Source organism: Podarcis raffonei, chromosome 15 (genome assembly GCF_027172205.1).
Source record: "Podarcis raffonei isolate rPodRaf1 chromosome 15, rPodRaf1.pri, whole genome shotgun sequence".
Classification (NCBI taxonomy): Eukaryota; Metazoa; Chordata; class Lepidosauria; order Squamata; family Lacertidae; genus Podarcis; species Podarcis raffonei.
In genome coordinates, this window is record NC_070616.1 from 22,427,363 (window position 1) to 22,446,816 (window position 19,454).

The 19,454-nt window shown below is 47.3% G+C and overlaps 1 protein-coding gene across 1 annotated transcript in view; it reads right to left on the reverse strand.

Moving 5' to 3' along the window:
- SORL1 (sortilin related receptor 1) overlaps positions 1-19,454 on the reverse strand; it is a 109,161-nt gene that overhangs the window by 53,032 nt on the left and 36,675 nt on the right. Inside the window, exons 5-14 of the mRNA XM_053366279.1 lie at positions 18,680-18,747; positions 17,432-17,612; positions 12,442-12,540; positions 11,300-11,469; positions 9,999-10,191; positions 8,753-8,870; positions 8,265-8,338; positions 5,241-5,329; positions 3,298-3,476; positions 1,119-1,305 (exon numbers count right to left, since the gene is read on the reverse strand). Coding sequence (XP_053222254.1) covers positions 1,119-1,305; positions 3,298-3,476; positions 5,241-5,329; positions 8,265-8,338; positions 8,753-8,870; positions 9,999-10,191; positions 11,300-11,469; positions 12,442-12,540; positions 17,432-17,612; positions 18,680-18,747 — 1,358 coding nt within the window. The remainder of the gene's footprint in view (positions 1-1,118; positions 1,306-3,297; positions 3,477-5,240; positions 5,330-8,264; positions 8,339-8,752; positions 8,871-9,998; positions 10,192-11,299; positions 11,470-12,441; positions 12,541-17,431; positions 17,613-18,679; positions 18,748-19,454) is intronic.

Genomic DNA, 19,454 nt, shown 5'->3' on the forward strand with positions numbered 1-19,454 from the left:
ATACTCCCCAATGCGCTTTCCTATTTAGATTAGCCAGTCAAGCCAAAAGATAGCCAGAGCTCAAATAAGCTGGATCTGTTCAGTGAGCATTCATTCTGATTTGTTTGTGGGCAAATTATACGATGCTCCCTTCGCGATAAGTCATAGCCAAGCCCCCTTCCAAGATTATACAATAATTTGACAATTATACAATAATAATAATTTGGGGTGCACTGTAACAAACTGCACAGATCTCCATGTGTTGCCTTTCAGCTATATCTACTATTTTCCGTGCACATAACATGGGCTAATCGTTCAGAATGATTTAAGTTCAAGTTTTCCTTGAAGTTCCAGCGTATGCAACAGAACTTGCACGCCATTCTTTTGAAATGGTTCAGTATTTTCAGCGTTCCTAAATGTTTAGCCTTGGAGCTTAAGATGGCTAAAAAGCCCCCCTTTCATGCTGATTGGGTGGCTCTAGGAGGCTGAAGATAGGGACCCTTCAGCAGGAATAATAAGGATCCTGCAACACCAGAACATTACACCACTGCTGAGGCTGTGCCAAACAATGCTCTGCAGTGCATTTCCCTGTCAATTTCCATACAGCAAAATGCCTGATTTTTTATTTTATTTTTGGCAGGGGGTGCGAGGAGATGATTTGGAAGAGCTTCAAATCAACTTTAAATGTACACCCTATGTGACTGAATCCCACCCAAAAACAGAAACAGCCATTAAGTGCCCTTCATTGCTGACATTTACCATACTTTTCCGTGTGTTTCTTTAAAAATTATTCTAAAAAGTGGGGGTTGTATACATGGATAGTGCATAGGGTGGACGTTTGATTGGTTGCTGTCAGCGGCTATTGGGAGTCAATTGCTGCGTCAATTGCTGGTGTTGATTGGCTGATGCCGCAACAATTGGGCGGGCAACTGGCAGTTTCTGCCAGCGAGGGGACAGACGAGAGGCAGATTTTCAGCAATCCCCCCACCAAAAGAGCTCAACAACTCTGTGCCATCTCCCCCCCATTTTCTTAAATTTGAGTCCCTCAAAATAGGGGGCGTCTTATACATGGTGGCGTGTTATACATGGAAAAATACGGTAATCTGAGCTGCAGTCCACAGGGAACTTAATGAACTCACCATTCATAGTCCTCTCTGGTGCAAGAACAGTTGGAGACCATGACTGGGCGATCGAAGTCTTCCCCGTTGAAGCAAGTCGCATGGGGAGTTCGCCTTTTGAAGACCGTCTTGTGTCCCAGGAGACACTCATTGCCTCTTTCGTCAGAGGGGGACCACAGTTTGTAGTCGTTTTCTGTGCAAGGCACCCCTATGCAATGAACAAGCAACATTAGATGGGGGAGGAGGATAGCAAAGGGTTTGTGCGTCTAAACGTAAAGTGGGTTCACCATGTCATGGACTCAACATATCCACTTTCAAAGGTGGGGGGGGGCTGCAAGACTTCAACACAAATTTCTCTTAACAAGCATTTTTAATGTGGGTTTGACTATTTGCACATTTCTGTACATAATTTTCCCCAATGCAATTTTTTATGTTTTTGTTTTTTTACCAACCTTTGCATTTTTATGCACACTTTTTGCCCTAGTTTATGCATTTTTTGTACACATCGCTTGGCTGGAGAACTACATTGCAAAATTAGATTTCACAGGATGGTTGTGTTTCTGCTGATGTGATGTTTCACAAGGTGTGAATTAGATAGGTCCAACCTTAAATGCGAGCGGAATCAAATTTCTCCCCCATACCTACCACGACAGACAGCAACAAACCTATTCCACAGAACATTCCTTGGAGTGAGTCACGTATCATATTTATATTTCAAACCCATTTGGGCTGCCAAGAAGCTCCACTTAGAACACTTACAGTTTTAGAAGGCATCAGTTCTACATTTTAGTCAAGCTCGTTCTTCTGCCATGTTTAACTGCTTCTCCTGTTTCCAGATGTGATTGCATGCCAGTATTTTAAACACCCATAAAAGCAGGATTTTGCAGGATTTTGGGACTGGAAATTTCTCCTGCCTCCCACTCCCCACAGATCTATGCCACCACATATGAAACTGCCTTATATCATTGGCCCATCTAACTCAGTACTGTCTACACAGACTGGCAGCAGCTCTCTGAAGGATTTGAGACAGGGTTCTCTCCCAGTCCAACCTGGAGATGCCGGGGATTGAACTTGTCACATAGAATCATAGAGTTGGAACCCAAGGGTCATCTAGTCCAACCCCCTGCAATACAGAAATCCTACCTACAGCTGTCCCTGGGTGGACTCAAACCATCAACTTTCTGGTTAACAGCCAGATGCACTGAACAATTGTGCCACCTGAGAATCACCTCAGTGAGCATGGCCAGTGGTTAGGCTTGCTGGGATTTGTAGTTCAGCAGCCTCTGGAGGGCGCCATTTTGGCTACCCCTCAATAAGGCAGTTTATAATTTTATTTACTGGCAAATTTATAATCTGTGCTTTCATTAAAAAACAGAGCAAGGCCAAGTCTAATATATAATGATAAAAATCAACAAAAGATTTGTAAAAAACATCAAATGAATACTGACTGAAAGAAAAATAATATTGTAGAGTCCTGTCTAAACAAAAGACTTCCGCAGGAAGGAAGGTGTACTTCCTAAATGAGTCTCCTAAATATATGAATATCCAGTGAAGATTAAATTAAATTAACCAGGCTTTAGGCTGGCTGACATCCAACACCTTTTAAAAATGTGTTTATGGGGGGGGGGTTATTGGGTTGTTCTTGTTTTTATTATGTATTTTGTGTTTTTATATTGTGATTTTATGTTGTGAACCACCCCGAGACCTGAGGGTATAGGGCAGTATAACAACAACAACTCAAACAGTCCTTTCCTCTCACCAAGGAACCATGGGAGTTATAATTCTATGAGGGAGGATACATAACAGAGATGTCTCAGTGCCAAAATGCAATATCCAGAATACAGTCATACCTTGGAAGTTGAACGGAATCCATTCCGGAAGTCCATTCGACTTCCAAAACATTCGGAAGCCAAAGCGCGGCTTCTAATTGGCTGCAGGAACCTCCTGCAGCCAATTGGAAGCCAATCAGAAGCCACGGAAGGCTCATCGGATGTTCGGGTTCCAAAGAACATTTGAAAACTGGAACAGTCACTTCCAGGTTTGCGGCATTCGGGAGCCAAAACGGCCAAGTACCAAGGCATTCGGGATCCAAGGTACAAGTGTACTTCTACAGGATAATTCTACGACACTTAAAATGTGCAATACTCAGACCCCCTCTGCAGAACTTTGAGGGACACCAAACAGCAACTCCCTCACTCACCAAGCACATCCGTGGTGTTGATCTGCAGGATGAGCCAGCTGTGCCTATTCTCCTTGTAAGAGCCAAAGATGGTGAAGATGGTGCTTTTCTCCCCAGGCTCCGTCAGGAGGCCGTAAACAAAGACCGGCTTCTCCGAAAAGGTGAACACCTTCCAGGTCTCCCCTTCGTTTGTGCTGTACCTACACAGAGAGAATGGCAGGTCAAGGCTGTTCAGTGTTCACATCTGCTCTACTCCCTTAATCAATACAAAGTAAAATCTAGACCGGTGTTTTCCAAACTTGGGCCTCCAGCTGCTTCCGGACTACAATTTCTATCATCCCTGTCTTGCTAATTAGGGGCGATGGGAGTTGTAGTCCAAAAACAAGTTTGGGAAAAACCGATTAGGACCTGTTGATCTCTTGAGCACATGCTGAACAGGGACAACCTGTTCCTGCCCAAAGGCTAAAAGAAGAAGCCCGGGGGTGGATCTCCACAGAGAAGGCATTCCAGTCTCAGTCCCACCACTGAAAAGGCCCTGCCTCACATACCATATTTTTCGCACCATAGGACGCACTTTTTCCCCTCCAAAAATGAAGGGGAAATGTGTGTGCGTCCTATGGTGCGAATGCAGGCTTTCGCTGAAGCCTGGAGAGCGAGAGGCATCGGTGCGCACCGACCCCTCTCACTCTCCAGGCTTCAGGAAGCTATCCGCAAGCCTTGCAAGCCCGGCGGGAGTTCCCGCGGGCTCACAAGGCTTGCGGGCAGCAGCCTGTAGCCCCGGCGAGTGTCCGCAAGCCTTGCACGCCCGGCGGGAGCGCGCGAGTCTTGGGGCTGCAACCTGTCGCCCGAAGCACGGGGAGCCCTCTGGAGGGCTCCCCGTGCTTTGGGCAAGTGTCCGCAAGCCTTGCGCGCCCGGCGGGAGGTCCCGCCGAGCGCGTGAGGCTTGGGGCGGCAGCCTGTCGCCCGAAGCATGGGGAGCCCTCCGGAGGGCTCTCCGTGCTTCGGGCGAGTGTCTGCAAGCCTTGCGCGCCCGGCGGGAGGTCCCGACGGGCGCGCGAGGCTTGGGGCGGCAGCCTGCAGCCCGAAGCATGCGGAGCCCTCCGGAGGGTGCCCCGTGCTTCGGGCAGGTGTGCGCAAGGCTTGGGGCGGCAGCCGCGGCTGGGGGGGAATAAATTTTTTTTATTCATTCCCCCCCCCAAAAAAAGGTGCGTCCTATGGGCCGGTGCGCCCTATAGAACGAAAAATACGGTATATCCTTTTGCGTCCCTGCCCAAGTGCCCCTGTTACAATCAAAATCAGAGCTCGGACCAGCTGCTTTCAGTTTTTTTAAAAAGGGGTTAAAGTGGCCCAAATATAGAACTTCTGTTTTAGTCTTCAATTTCTTCCTGAAGCACAGCATGAGAAGTGTCAGTTTCCCACTTTTAACGTATGTAGATAACTTAGAAAATTTTAGGTGCTTTGTGATGCTAGGTAGCCTCCAGTGCTAGCCCTACTTAGAGCAGACCCACAGAAATCAAGGGACACGAGTCATTTGAGTCCATTGATTGCAATGGGTCTAACTCTTGAGTGGAACTAGCATTGAAGGCAGCCCGTTGTTCATAGCTACAGGAAAAGCAGCAATAGCTACAGGCATTGTGATGCAAATCTGAACGGCAATTTGGATGGATTGTTTGTTCTTGAGAGCAATCTGCTGCAAACGTTTTTTCTACAAACTGTAGTAAAATTCCAGATTCTCTAGCTCACCACTGCCACCTCTAAAAGCTCAGTGCCGGGTGGAATGGGGGGAGAGGAATCACATCACTTCTCAATTCTTCAAGCTCTCCATTGGTAAAGCTTCAGTATAACAAATCACAACAATCCTTCCCTATGTGGCCTAAAGGAAATCAAGTGGAGAGCTAATTATCGGCTATTCTACTGCTTTCTGTTAGCTCAGATTCAGCAGCCCATTTGCCCATGGAACTTACTTGAGCTGGTTTGTCTCTGTGCCCTGTGTTACTGCCATGAGGATCCCTCCATGGTCGCCCCATGAGTAATAATGGGGTCCGGACAGGACCTGAAGAAAGAAGGAAAACAGGGGCGCATGAGTGGAAGAAGGCTGGAGGCTAGAGAGGGCGATATCAGCTTTTCAACACTGCAGTGTATCATCAGCCAAACATCGCGGTTTGGCGATATACCGCGATGTAGCGTCTGCCCATTAAGGGAAATAGGAAGCCCTGAACACTTCTTTTTTAGATGTCCTTTTTTACGATGAGGAGCGTAGAGATACCATCGACCCCCATCTGGTGAGGCTTGCTGACCTCCCGAACAAGCCTAAACTAAATTTTCTCCTCTTAGGCAAAAATCACAAGGTGACCCGGATGGTCGCCAGATTCTGCGCGCAAATTTGTAGGCATAGAACACCCCTGGAACAAATAGATCACTAGGAAAACTGTCGTAGCTGGCCTCCTGGGCGTCCCAGGGGAAATCTGCATGTTAGTTTAACCTTAGGTCCTTTTGTGTTCATGCGACTATTTTAATTTTAATCTATAAGCTGTTATTGTATATTGTTTCAAAGATCTATTTCATTCTTGTGAAAGTCTCAGTTGTGCTTCTTGAACTGGTCTTTGACCATAATAATAAATAATAATAAATTATTACTAGAAAAAACAAGATGCTTTGGCATCTGCCCGTGAGCTGAGGCAGTTTCACCCAGGCACTCTGCAAGGCATTATTAGTGGATTGTTTAATTTTATTGTCTACTTATTAATACAAAATGCTTTGATATAGCGTATTCCTATGCACACGCCTATTTAAATTTTGTCACACCTTACAACTGTCAGTGAATTGTTATACACACTTTTCTGAGGCTTTGAGCTGCTTTGAGCAACTTGCCATGGAAAAGCAGCACAAAACTGAACTGTGATGATAGTCTATTAGTCGCTCCCAAGCCATTTTTATATATGGTATATGCTATAAGGCCAGTGGCATAAAAAGTAAAATCCCCATTTGCTTTGATTGGGCTATTTATATGACTACAGTTGTACCTTGGTTGACGAACGCCTTGCGACTCAAACATTTTGGCTCCCGAACGCTGCAAACCCAGAATTAAGTGTTCCAGTTTGCAAACGTTCTTTGGAACCCGAATGTCTGGTGTGGCTTCCTGAAGACAATCGGAAGCTGTGCCTTGGTTTCCAAACTTTTTGGAAGTCAAACGGACTTCCAGAGCGGATTCCGTTTGACTTCCGAGGTATCACTGTATTCAGATTTGAATTACACCTTATAATTAGTGATTTGTTAGTCAATTGTAACTCAAACCTTTCTGAAGTAATGAGCCGCTTTGCCATGGAAAATGCAACATACAACTGAACTGAGATGACAGAGCATTTGTCGCTCCCAAATAGTTTTCTCTATGATATACATTACAAGGCCAGAGACAGAAAAAAAATCCCTGCCTGCTGCTGCTGTTGTCCTAGCAGCCTTGGTGCTGCCAAACCAAACCCACACCACTCTCAGAAAGGAAAAGGAGGTGACTCCGTTCACAGCATTTAAACACTTTGCAGATGTTAGAATGCAGCCTTAGACTAACATCCGTCTGGAGAGGCCTGCCACAAACCCCACTGCAGACCAGACCACCCAATCAGCCAAAAGCACTTGTAAAATTTGGGCCAAGCCCTACCCTGATGGAAGTTGGCCAAAACTCTTTGGCTGATCACACAGACAAACTCTCTCCACACGCACACACCCCTTAAAAAAGAGAGAGAATCTCATTGACTATGTTTTCAAAGGCTAACAGCCAAACATAACACATGACAGTAAACCAGCCAGACTTCTTTTTTCAAAAGCTGTGATTTTGAGAAGAAAAAAATCCACACACATACACCCCAATTCGCTACAGATGCACAGCTCTCTTGCCATTAAATTCAAAAAGAGCTGTGCTTAATTTGCAAACTGAGAGGTGCAGGGATCCAAGTCATGGGCTCTAACCGGATTATTTCCTCCTAATCTGAGAGACATGGGAGAGCTGCTTGAAGGTACTCCGCAAGGAGAGAAAGGGCAGGAGGGCAGGGGACATGGCATGTGCTCAAGGAAACTCTTGTGGCTTCCTTTACGTCAGCAGTGGGGTACCTCAGGCCTGGGTTCAAGTGTGACCCCCCCGACCTCTCCATTTGGCCCCTTGGGACTCTCCTGGGGCCACAACTCCTCTCCCCAGACCACACCCCTCTCCTTTGCCCGGTTTTGCACCATTAGTATCCTTGCCTGGCTGGAACATGTCAGGGAATTCCATATAAAGGCTACCACTGTCTGCAATGTTTGCTTAGCAAAACTGGGAAGAGGGGAAGAGAGAGAAGGCTCCTATCTCCTGCTTGTAACAGTTTACAGAAGTGGCAACCCAACTGTGGCCTTTGCATAGGTAAAAAGGTAAAGGGACCTCTGACCATTAGGTCCAGTCGTGACCAACTCAGGGGTTGCGGCGCTCATCTCGCTTTATTGGCCGAGGGAGCCGGCGTACAGCTTCCGGGTCATGTGGCCAGCATGACTAAGCCGCTTCTGGCAAACCAGAGCAGCACACGGAAACACCGTTTACCTTCCCGCCAGAGCAGTACCTATTTATCTACTTGCACTTTGACGTGCTTTTGAACTGCTAGGTTGGCAGGAGCAGGGACCAAGCAACGGGAGCTCACCCCGTCACAGGGATTCGAACCACCGACCTTCTGATCGGCAAGTCCTAGGCTCTGTGGTTTAACCCACAGCGCCACCTGCGTCCCTTTTTGCATAGGTAAACCAGCCTGATGTTCTCTAGATGTTTTGGGCTATGACTCTCATCAGCAACAGCCTACATGGCCACAGTAGATGGGCTTATTGGGATCTGCGGTCCAAAACAGCTGGAAGATCTAAGGCATCTATAAACAGGGCTTCCCAGATAAATGGACTGTTTTCTTCCAGAGGGCTTTTCCTTGCTACCCCAGGACCAGGGGAAGACCCCGCGCGGGGACTTGCAAAAGCCTTACCTCTTTCCACCGGACCCCCGCGCTGCTTGAAATGTACACGTTCATTTTGCTCGCCATGTTCTTACCCACAGATCCTACAAAAGCAAGTGTGTGAATCATCAGGGTCTGGCTGCTTTTTAATTCATCGTTCCCCACTGAGGTGTGGCCATGGCTGCTAAACAGCAAACAGTGTCTGTGTGTGAGGAGTTAGCTTGGCTTACAGGGAACAGCTCTCTCTTTGAAGCACACCATCAGTGCCCCAAGCTAACTCAGGAACAATACATAGAAACATCCTTAGTCATCTTTGGAGATTCTGGAGGTTCACCAAAGCCTGAACCTGTGCAGCTTCCATAAATTGGGCAATTCAAAATAGATTTAGAGGGTGAGGAATAGAGAAACACATCGGCTTAATCATTTTAACCGGTGTTCTACCTATAACAGAGTCTTCCTGGACCTGCTGGAGTCAGGGGAAATGGACTACAGATCAATACAAACCAACAAAGCCATACCTGTTGCGATGATCAGTCCCGGAGCTGATTCTTTGGAGAGGATGGGCATTCTGCGCAGTTGGAAGTTGAGGAGCTGGCTCAGCCGCTGGGCCAGGTGAAGAGAGCAGCCCTTGGAAAGCTAGCAGAGTCAAATCATATGAGTATTACTTGTTGTGCTTCCCCCCGGTGCAGGCAGCATGTGTGCCTGCCCTTGTTCCAAACAAATGCAACGCTGGAGGTCTGAATCTTACACCACCACCACCGGTACATATTCAAGCATGCTAAACGTGCACAGATTCCGTTTCACGTTACAAAGCCAAATCACATAATGCCGTTTGTTTCTTTTACATAACCCTTTTGCCTATGTGGGAGGGAAATCCAGAGAAAGCAAACAAGAACCCTTAAAGGCTAGGACTTTCTTTTTTTTTAATTTTCCTTCTGGAGGCACAGGTGTATAGGCTAGAGGCCATTTATTTCTCACTTTGTGGGTTTCTTTTATGTATACCTCGTCTCTCCCCAAAAAAACTGTTTGATGCATTGTACAAATTAAAAGATAGAAATAATCACAGCAGTAAATAATAATAAAAAAGGACAGAGTCAAGAACTACAGCTATGCAAGAGAAGCGGAACAAAACAGTGCTGGTAAAGTCTAGCTTGCATATTTTATTTTAAGAAGATAAACTAAAATAGAAAACAGTCATAAAACAACAAAATGTTGGTTGAGCCCCTCTCTCCACCACTCACTCCCCAAACCTGGAAGCTGTGCAGATTGCATAAACAGAAAGAAACATGGGAAAGGTTTTTCACATTTGAGAATGAGAATATTCTCTGGTAGAAAATTCTCCGGAGAATATTTTTCACAAACTGGCCCAAATAGGACTAATTTAGCCAGCTAGCCCTGGTGATCATCTAATGTTTATTGGATGGATTTCCCCCCTAAATTGATTTTTGAATCTGAATTTATTATTCACGTTTTATACTGTATTTTATGCTGTTTTTTGTTGTATCAATTAAGTGTTTCAAATTTGTTTTTAGCCGCCCTGAACCGGGAAGGGCAGGGTATAAATAAAAAAAAATATTTATTTATTATTAGAAGCATTGCACTTCCCCAGGAGCCTGGAATAGCCCATTCACAACCCAGCAGGTATATACATCACATGCATCTACAAGCTTCAGCTGAGCCTAGCCAGGGAACAAGAACATAAACACCCAATCCAAAAGCCCTCAAAGAGGCGGCGAGACGTCGTTTGCATCGCAGCATCATTACCTCACAATTTATCTTTTCGCCGTAGCGAGTATACTCTGGCGGCTGGAGAAATTCCCAAGTCCCACCTTTGTCGAAGGTGATGACAGACCGCATGTTCTCCTCGCTGAAGGAGCTGTTGATCAAGGTGGCAATGTAGACCCCCGGCACCCCCTCCACACGGTGGAAGTCCGCAAAGGGCTCGTTCGCAAAGTACCTGCCAAAAGTGGGGAGGGGGGAATGACAACAAAAGCACTGAGCAACGCACCTCCGTTAGCTGCAATTCCCCATTGTGACTAGTGGTGCAGTGGCAAATTCAGAACTGCAGGGCCGCTTCACGATAGTCGCAGCTACACCCTGTCACAGCCGTACCCCCTTAGGTCCAGTCGTGGCCGACTCTGGGGTTGCAGCGCTCATCTCGCTTTATTGGCTGAGGGAGCCGGCGTACAGCTTCCGGGTCATGTGGCCAGCATGACTAAGCCACTTCTGGCGAACCAGAGCAGCGCACGGAAACGCCATTTACCTTCCCGCCAGAGCGGTACCTATTTATCTACTTGCACTTTGACGTGCTTTGGAACTGCTAGGTTGGCAGGAGCAGGGACCGAGCAATGGGAGCTCACTCCATCACAGGGATTCGAACCACTAACCTTCTGATCAGCAAGCCCTAGGCTCTGTAGTTTAACCCACAGCGCCACCCACATCCCTTCTTCTAAGATTACACAACAGATTAAATAATAAACGTGTAACTATACAGTAATAAGAATTAGGGGGGCACTGGTCGGGGACAGAGGGTGGCACTTGGGGGGGAGAACTGTCGTCGCGCCACTCCTTGGTGTGTGGAGTGCCGCAGGGTGCGATATTCTCCCCCTGATGCTTTTCAACATCTTTATATGCCCCCTTGTCCAGCTTGTCTGGAGTTTTGGGTTGGGCTGCCATCAGTATGTTGATGATACCCAACTCTATCTTATGGACGGCCATCCTGACTCGGCCCCAGGCACACTGATCAGATGTTTGGAAGCTGTGGCTGGATGGTTACGTGGGAGCTGGTTGAAGTTAAATCCTTCGAAGACTTCCTACTACCTGCAAGGAGGGAGCCGAAACCCTTATTAGATTTGTCCCTTGGCTGGCTGGAATGATTTTGTGCTTTGCCATCATTGTTTAAAGAGGAATGATTTGTTCTCATTTTAATGCACCTTCGCTTGGCAGTCAGGTGTGGCACGGAGATTTCTTGAGGCCATTGCTGACCTTTCCAAGCTAAGGACAAAATCCACAAAAGCAGCACAGACACATCTCTCCACTTGAGTGGAGCACATCTATCTACTTACTTGACCAAAGTGTCACTCCCCATTCCTCCAGGGCTGTAGTACAGGACGTTCTCTAAAGTCAACGAAAACCTTAGGCCTTCCGCTTCGGAGATGTAGAGGTTGGTGCTGTTGTTACTGTGACTGACACACACAAACACCTGGTCTTCAGATGTGTCCGCAATATAGTATTCCTTCAAGAAAAAGTTGGGAAGAAAAAAAGGAAATCATTTTGTTCCACTGAAGGCATGCGAATGTGAGTTGCAAGCCAGTTCAGCACTCACACTTCTGCCGCGAAATCACATGCCTTACGCAAACCATTCTCTCTCAGCCTCAGTTTCCCCCATCTGTAAAATGGGGGCAATAATTATACTGCCTTCCGGAGCTCTTCTGAGGATTACAAACAAACAGGAATGTATGTTCGAATAGGAAGCCAAATAAGATGGACGACTGTAAGCTGTACATTCAAAGATAGAAAGGAAGCTATCTTAGAAGAGACCCCCACCGCATGCCTACCTAATTGTTCTGTGCCAGAGCAGGAGGTGCCTTTTCTAAGGCAACACAATGGCAACACATTAAGCATCATCTAAAAAAAACCAAACAAAAGTTCTCTTCCCCTATTGTTTCTCTGACACGTACGTTTATGTGAATTTTAAATTGGTTGAAACTCACACTATAAACATCAACTATAAAATGAAACAGACCTAAAAAGTGGCATGCAGCGTGATCCTAGTGCATGCCATCTTGGAAGCAAGCCCCACACCGTTCAATGGGATCCATTTCCACATTAAAGGTGCATGAGAGTGAAGGAGATATACAGTCTGTGTGAGAGAAGGAAGAGGGATGAACCCGTAGGCAAAGAAGGCCAGGAGAATTGGAGGAAGAAGACTGAAATGGAGGGAAGGAATAACAGAAGAAATTTGGGACAGGGGGATCCCTCAAGTTCAGACTTGCTGCAAGAGCAATCTGTCCTTCCCTGGAGTAGGGAAGAAGATGGAGTGAAAAAAGGAGAGAACGAGAAAGGAAAGGAGTGATACTCCCCATTTTTGACTCTGCCCACAACTGGTTTAAACCCCACCTACCAGCAACATGCGGCCCCCAGCAGATTATTCCTGCGATAATGTGGCCCTTGACAGTAAAAGGATTTCCTTCCTACATGTCAATACCTTAATGGGGTGCCTCGTCACAAACTGGGCTGCTTGCATCGGCTTGCGGTTGAAGGACACCCAAAGCTGAACGGATGGCTGCTGCGTCCCTAAAAGATGCTGAGAAGAAAAGGGGTTGGGGGGGGGAGAAATCAAAGTAGTAAGTACCTCATTAATCTTAAGTTTGTTATTGTTTACAAAAGAAGGCTTTAAGACAGTGTTTCCCAAACTTGGGTCTCCAGCCGCTTTTGGACTACAATTCCCATCATCCCTGACCTCTGGTCTTGCTAGCCAGGGATGATGGGAGTTGTAGTCCAAAAACAGCTGGAGACCCAAGTTTGGGAAACACTGCTTTAGGATTTAAGGCAAACTCGGCCCTCCATCATCCCTAGCTAACAGGACCAGTAGTCAGGGATGATGGGAGTTGTAGTCCCAAAACATCTGGTGGGCCAAGTTTGCCTGTGCCTGATTTAAGAGCTTGTACAAATAAACAAAGCCACGCAACAAAGGCACAGCTTCCCACACTGACCTGCTGCCCATTTGCACATTTTGGTGACAGTTCCCAAAACGAAGATAGGCTTAGCAACGGAATAAAAGATTCAGCAAGGGAATAAAATGGCAAGGGAAGTCATAGGGTTTCTTTCCTGAATGGTGTTACCCATTTCCAACCCTTAACTTCATGGAAAGTGCTACTTGCTTCCTCACCTATGGCGAACCTAAAAAAAGTCAGATGACCAGACAAGGGAGCCATTGTAAACTGGAAGAGAGTTAGCTCTTCTGAATCTTTCTCTTTCAGGATTTCAATGTCACAAAGCAAAGGACGTATGCAATGAACTCCATCCCGATCCGTGTTTCCATTCTGCTGCAGTTTGGCTTCCAGAAAAAATTACATTATTCAGCCTGCTCTCCATTGTGGCGGAATTTGACATATTTAATTACGTTGTTAAATCACATTATTAATTATGATCCTGTTGCCTTACTCCACACCATTCATTTCAATGCAAAGGAAATGCAATGGAAATCGAGGGTGGGTGGGAGATTCATATGCAGACATTAGCATTTGCAGACTTGCGACGAATGAGCAAACATTCGCCGTGTCTGCCACCACTGGGATTCTCCAATATCTCTAGCTACAAGTAACTAATGTAGGCACATCTGGATTGAAGCACTAGCGGGGGGAAAGGAACCATGTTGGGCTATATCTAGCCAAGTTATTTTTACTGGTATGCACTCACCAGTTTTCTGGGTTTTGTTATTTTTTTTGAATTGCCCTCTTCCTTGGAAGTCTGCCAGGAACCACTTTCCCTCTCCAAACTCGCTGTGACCCAAACCCACAATGGGATAGATTACATGACGATGGTTCTGGAATTCCCACCTATGCCAACATTCACATAGTTGCTGCTTTAAGCCATTAAGTGGCGTTGCAATGTTTTGACTAGCCCATAAAGGTAAAGGTAAAGGGACCCCTGACCATTAGGTCCAGTTGTGGCCGACTCTGGGGTTGCGGCGCTCATCTCGCTTTATTGGCCGATGGAGTCGACGTATAGCTTCCGGGTCATGTGGCCTGCATGACTAAGCTGCTTCCGGCGAACCAGAGCAGAGCACCGAAATGCTGTTTACCTTCCCGCCGCAGTGGTACCTATTTATCTACTTGCACTTTGACGTGCTTTCGAACTGCTAGGTTGGCAGGAGCAGGGACCAAGCAATGGAAGGTCACCCCGTCACGGGGATTCGAACCGGCGACCTTCTGAGCGGCAAGTCCTAGGCTCTGTGGTTTAACCCACAGCACCACCCGCGTCCCTAACTAGCCCATAGGGCTGCACTTTTAACTGGCTTAAGAGTGGGGCGGAAGTGAGGGGGAAAGAGATTCTCATCATTTTGTACCATGGCCCATATATGAAGTTGCCCTGTGTCAATTCAAACCATCCAGTTAAGGGTGGGGGAAACCTGTGACTCTCAATGCGATGTTGGACTCCAAGTCCCATCAGCCTATGCCAACATGGCCAATGAGGAAGGGATGATGGGAGTCGTAGTCCCACAAAGGTTACCAATCCCCACGAAGCAGAGGTTTTCTCCCATCAGCCATCATTAGTTTTTGTTTTCAACTGGAGATGTCAGGGATCAAAAGTGGGCTACGCTGCCTGCAGCATCCGCACCAGAAAAATGGGGGCAGGGGGAGCGAGGGAGTGGCAAAGCTTATTTCTAGGTCGGCAAGCTGCACCCCACGTTAAGAGCTCTGAAAGAAAAATAACATGACGTGTCCAGCAAAGAGGGGGGCAAGCTCTACCTCTGAGCTACGGCTACTCTCCCAGATGTGAGCATACAACACGCCTTCTGGGGGCCATGTGCAAAGGTGGGCAGGGCCAGGGGCAAAAGTGGGCGGAGCAACATACAAAAGGGTTGCCTGTATGCAGTCGGCTAGTTTCTACGCACGCTCAAACACTCCTCTCCATCCTCTATCCAGACAATCAGGAGATAGTATCAGGGCCTCGTTCTGCTTGACCAACATACCATATTTTTCGCTCTATAGGACGCACCGGACCATAGGACGCACCGGAACATAGGAGGGGGAGAACAGGGGGGGAAAATTCTCCCTCTCTCTGCTCAGTGCCCCTTCAGCGAAGCGGCATGAGAAACAGAGCCCCTTCCATTTCTCCTCCCACTTTGCTGAAGGGGCGCTGCGCAGAGAGGGAAAACTGTGCAGCGCCTCTCCAGCAAAGCGAAGCCTGGAGAGCAAGAGTGATCGGTGTGCACCAACCCCTCTCGCTCTCCAGGCTTCAGACGGCTATCCGCAAGCCTTCGGAGCGCAGCAGGTACTCCTGCTGCACTCCAAAGGCTTGCTGATAGCTGCCTGAAGCCCCCGGAGTGCAGCGGGCGTTCCCTGCGCTCCAGGGGCTTCAGCGAAAGCAACGCGAAGCCTCCGGAGCACGGGGGGAGCTCTCCCTCTGCGCTTCGGAGGCTTCGCTTTGCTATCATTGACGCCAAGGAGCCTGCATTCGCTCTATAGGACACACACACATTTCCCCTTCATTTTTGGAGGGGGAAAAGTGTGTCCTATAGAGCGGAAAATACGGTACTTTTCCTTGATAGTACTGCAAAAGCTCTTCTTCTCCCATGACACCCTGCCCATCCATCCCCCTCTCCCATTCCCACCTACATATGCCTATTACTTACAGGCATCTAAACTTCTCCTTCCCAGAGCCACCGTGTTTCACACTGACCTAGATCTGCCTAAAGTACTAAAATCAAATAGAAGCAGGCTGGCATTTTTTTTACCCTGTTGTTGCATCCTGCATGCTCCTGAACCACAAACTCAGGCTCGTTCTGCTATTTCTGCTCGCTCTCCCTACAAAGAGGTCAGGGCAGTGAACATGCTCCCTGCTTTATCCTCACAACGGCCCTGTGAGGTAGGTCAGAAGCTTACCAAGCATGATTAGGGGCTGAGGCGTGGACTTGAAAAACAAGCCCTAGTCCAGCTTGCTAACCGTTATACAATGGTACCTCGGGTTAAGAAATTAATTTGTTCTGGAGGCCTGTTCTTAACCTGAAACTGTTCTTAACCTGAGGTACCACTTTAGCTAATGGGACCTCCCACTGCCGCTGCGCCGCCGCAGCACGATTTCTGTTTTCATCCTGAAGCAAAGTTCTTAACCCGAGGTACTATTTCTGGGTTAGTGGAGTCTGTAACCTGAAGCGTCTGTAACCCAAAGTACCCACATTGACTCTCACACAAGAGAATTGCAACTACATAATGTGCATTTTCTGGTCATAAAATGTGGCAGGCACAGGAGAAAGAGAGGCTTTTAGCCCAAAAATTCTGGGTTCCCTGTTTAAAACAGTCGTCAATGGTAATGTCTTACTGGGTTAAATTTTGCATTTGGACCAAGATGCTCATTCATGGGGAACTTGGCGCCCTCCAGATATTGGACTCCAACTCCCATCAGCCCCAGCTAGCATGGCCAATCCTCCAAGATGATGGGAGTTGTAGTCTGACAACATCTGGAGGGCCAAAGATTCCCTATCTGTGGTCTATATTGACATACCTCTGAGTTATTTTAATCTTCCCTAAGCAGAAATGCATTGCAGCACATACAGGCTGCCTGCAGCCAGACCCCCATGAAGGGATAATAAATTTGGATCACAAACACAAGTCAAAGGAGACTCTGGTGCTTTCCTTTGAGGCTCGCAGCATGTTCCCCTCCTCTTCTTCTGTAGCTAACGCAGAAAGGTTTTTGGAGCATTGTTTTGGGACAGTGGTGGATGCTCAAAAATCTGGCTCTGCTTCCTTGACATCTATGCACTGTGCTGCTTTATAAATTTGGGTTGTACTTTTCTTTTAAGCTGCTCCCTCCACAGCAGAGACAGGAAACTTTTTTGGGTCTGAGGGCCACATTCCTTTCTGGGCAATCCTCTGAGGGCCACTTGCCAATAGTAAAGGTAAAGGGACACCTGACCGTTAGGTCCAGTCGTGACCGACTCTGGGGTTGCGGCGCTCATCTCGCTTTATTGGCCGAGGGAGCCGGTGTACACCTTCCAGGTCATGTGGCCAGCATGACTAAGCCGCTTCTGGCGAACCAGAGCAGCGCATGGAAACGCCGGAGCATTTCCCGCCAGAGCGGTACCTATTTATCAACTTGCACTTTGACGTGCTTCCAAACTGCTAGGTTGGCAGGAGCTGGGACCGAGCAACGGGAGTTCACCCCGTCGCAGGGATTCGAACCACCGACCTTCTGATCTGATTCTGATTCAAACCGCTGACCTTCTGCCAGTAGTGGGTGTGCCCAAAGGAAAAAGTGGGTGGAGCAACAACCCTTCTTTACCCTTCATCCAGGGAAGAAAGAGGCACAATCTGGCTAAGCAGAACAATGACCTAGTGAAAGAGGAGCAGGGTTTGCATGGCCTGGGAAGAGTACCAGGGGCCAAACAGAGAGGCTCTGAGGGCCATGTTCAGAGTTCCAGGCCTGAGGTTCCCCACTCCTGCTCTATAGATCGTCAGCTTGATGCTCCTTACCACAGATTTTGTTGCAAACAGGTACTTTTCCCTGAGCTGGAAGTCTTCAACCTCCTCGAGCAGAATCTCTTTGTTTTCTCTGGTTTGAAAGAAATCGGTGCTGCGGATGATTGTGGAGGCCCGGGTAGGCTCATGCCGCTCGATGTAAACTGTGTAGGGTTTGTCATATGGTTCAACACCCCTTGTCAGAAAAAGAAAAGAAAAGAAGCCATCTTTTCTATGTATACCATTCTTGTTGCATTACCTTTATATCCCCACCTTTTTGTCTGCTCTAAATCTACTGCTTGTCATTTTCACTACTCTACCTAATGGGCAATAGGTGCCATCTTCTCCTAGACAGTTTGGTGCAACCTGCAGTGGCCTTTGAAAACCTCAGCTGCTCAAAATTTCATCGTTTACGTTTCTAATCCGCAAATCCATGAAACACCAGACAGCGTGCAGCCTGACAGGTGTTTAGACCTGATCAGTAATCTGTTTGGGAGATAGACCTGTATAATAAATACTTCTAAATACAGTGGTATCTCTGGTTACAAACGCTTCAGGTTACGAGCTCCGCTAACCCGGAAGTAGCTGCTCCTGGTTGCAAACTTTGCCCCAGGATACGAACGGAAATTGCGCACCGGAGGCACGCTCGCAGCGAGAGACCCCATTAGCAAAAGTGCAGGATAAGAATGGTTTCAGCTTAAGAACGGACCTCCAGAACACATTAAGTTCGTAACCAGAGGTACCACTGTATTGTTTCTAGCCCTCACTGATGCAAAAAATAATAAAAAGCACACATTGCCTTGGTTTCAGATTTGAAAAACGCCAAGAAACACAATGGCTGCACCTCCAAAGTGAAAGCCAAGCATTGCTGCTCATTGACTTTTCTCCTGTAGTCAAGACTTAGTGCATAAGAACAGCACAGCTGCATCAGAACAAAAGGCCCGACTATCCCATTATTGTGTTTCCAACAGTGATCAGCCAGATGCCTCTTGGAAATTCATAAACCAGGCACAAAGGCAACCTCATGCACACCTGAAAGACACATTTAGAGTACTCCTGTCCCTGATGATCCATGCAAGGAACTTTTTATTTTTTCTAATGAAGGAGACTATTAAAGATACGATGCACACACTCCACCTTCATCCTGGAGTAGCAGAGCCCAGGATTCATGCCCCTTGCTCAGAAAGAGGTGTGGGTGACATTGCAATGGATGGGGAGGAAGAAGAGGCTCCCAAGAAGCCTGCAAAGAATTCCACAACTTACCAGGAAAACGATTTCACGTGCTCCTGAATCATTATCCACGTCTGCCCAAAATCATCTGACTTCCAGAGCTGCAAGAAATTAGAACATGGGGAAATATGTTTGGATTCTGGTGGGCCAGCCAAATCCAGATGGCCGGGGAATGCATGGATCAGGGTGGATCCTGGATGCTGTGCATTAAGCTGTCTCAGGCTGCCAAAGGCTGGTGCTGAGAGAAAGAAATATGGGACGATGGGTTCAGGAAGGAGTTAAAAGTGCAAGAGATATGCTGCACCTTATAATAATAATAATAATAATAAATTTTATTTATATCCCGCCCTCCCCAGCCGAAGCTGGGCTCAGGGCGGCTAACAACAATAAAACAATACAAAAGTACAACACAAACAACACTCTAAAATCATTCATTATAAAATTAATTAAATTCAAGCCACTGGCCACCATTGGGCCAGAGCTCCGCGAAGATTGCCGAGGGAGGGAGTCAGGCTGTGCCCTGGCCAAAGGCCTGGCGGAACAGCTCTGTCTTGCAGGCCCTGCGGAAAGATGTCAAGTCCCGCAGGGCCCTAGTCTCTTGTGACAGAGTGTTCCACCAGGTCGGAGCCACAGCCGAAAAAGCCCTGGCTCTAGTTGAGGCCAGCCTAACTTCTCTGTGGCCTGGGACCTTCAAGATATTTTTATTTGAAGACCGTAAGTTTCTCTGTGGGGCATACCAGGAGAGGCGGTCCCGTAGGTACGAGGGTCCTAGGCCGTATAGGGCTTTAAAGGTTAAAACCAGCACCTT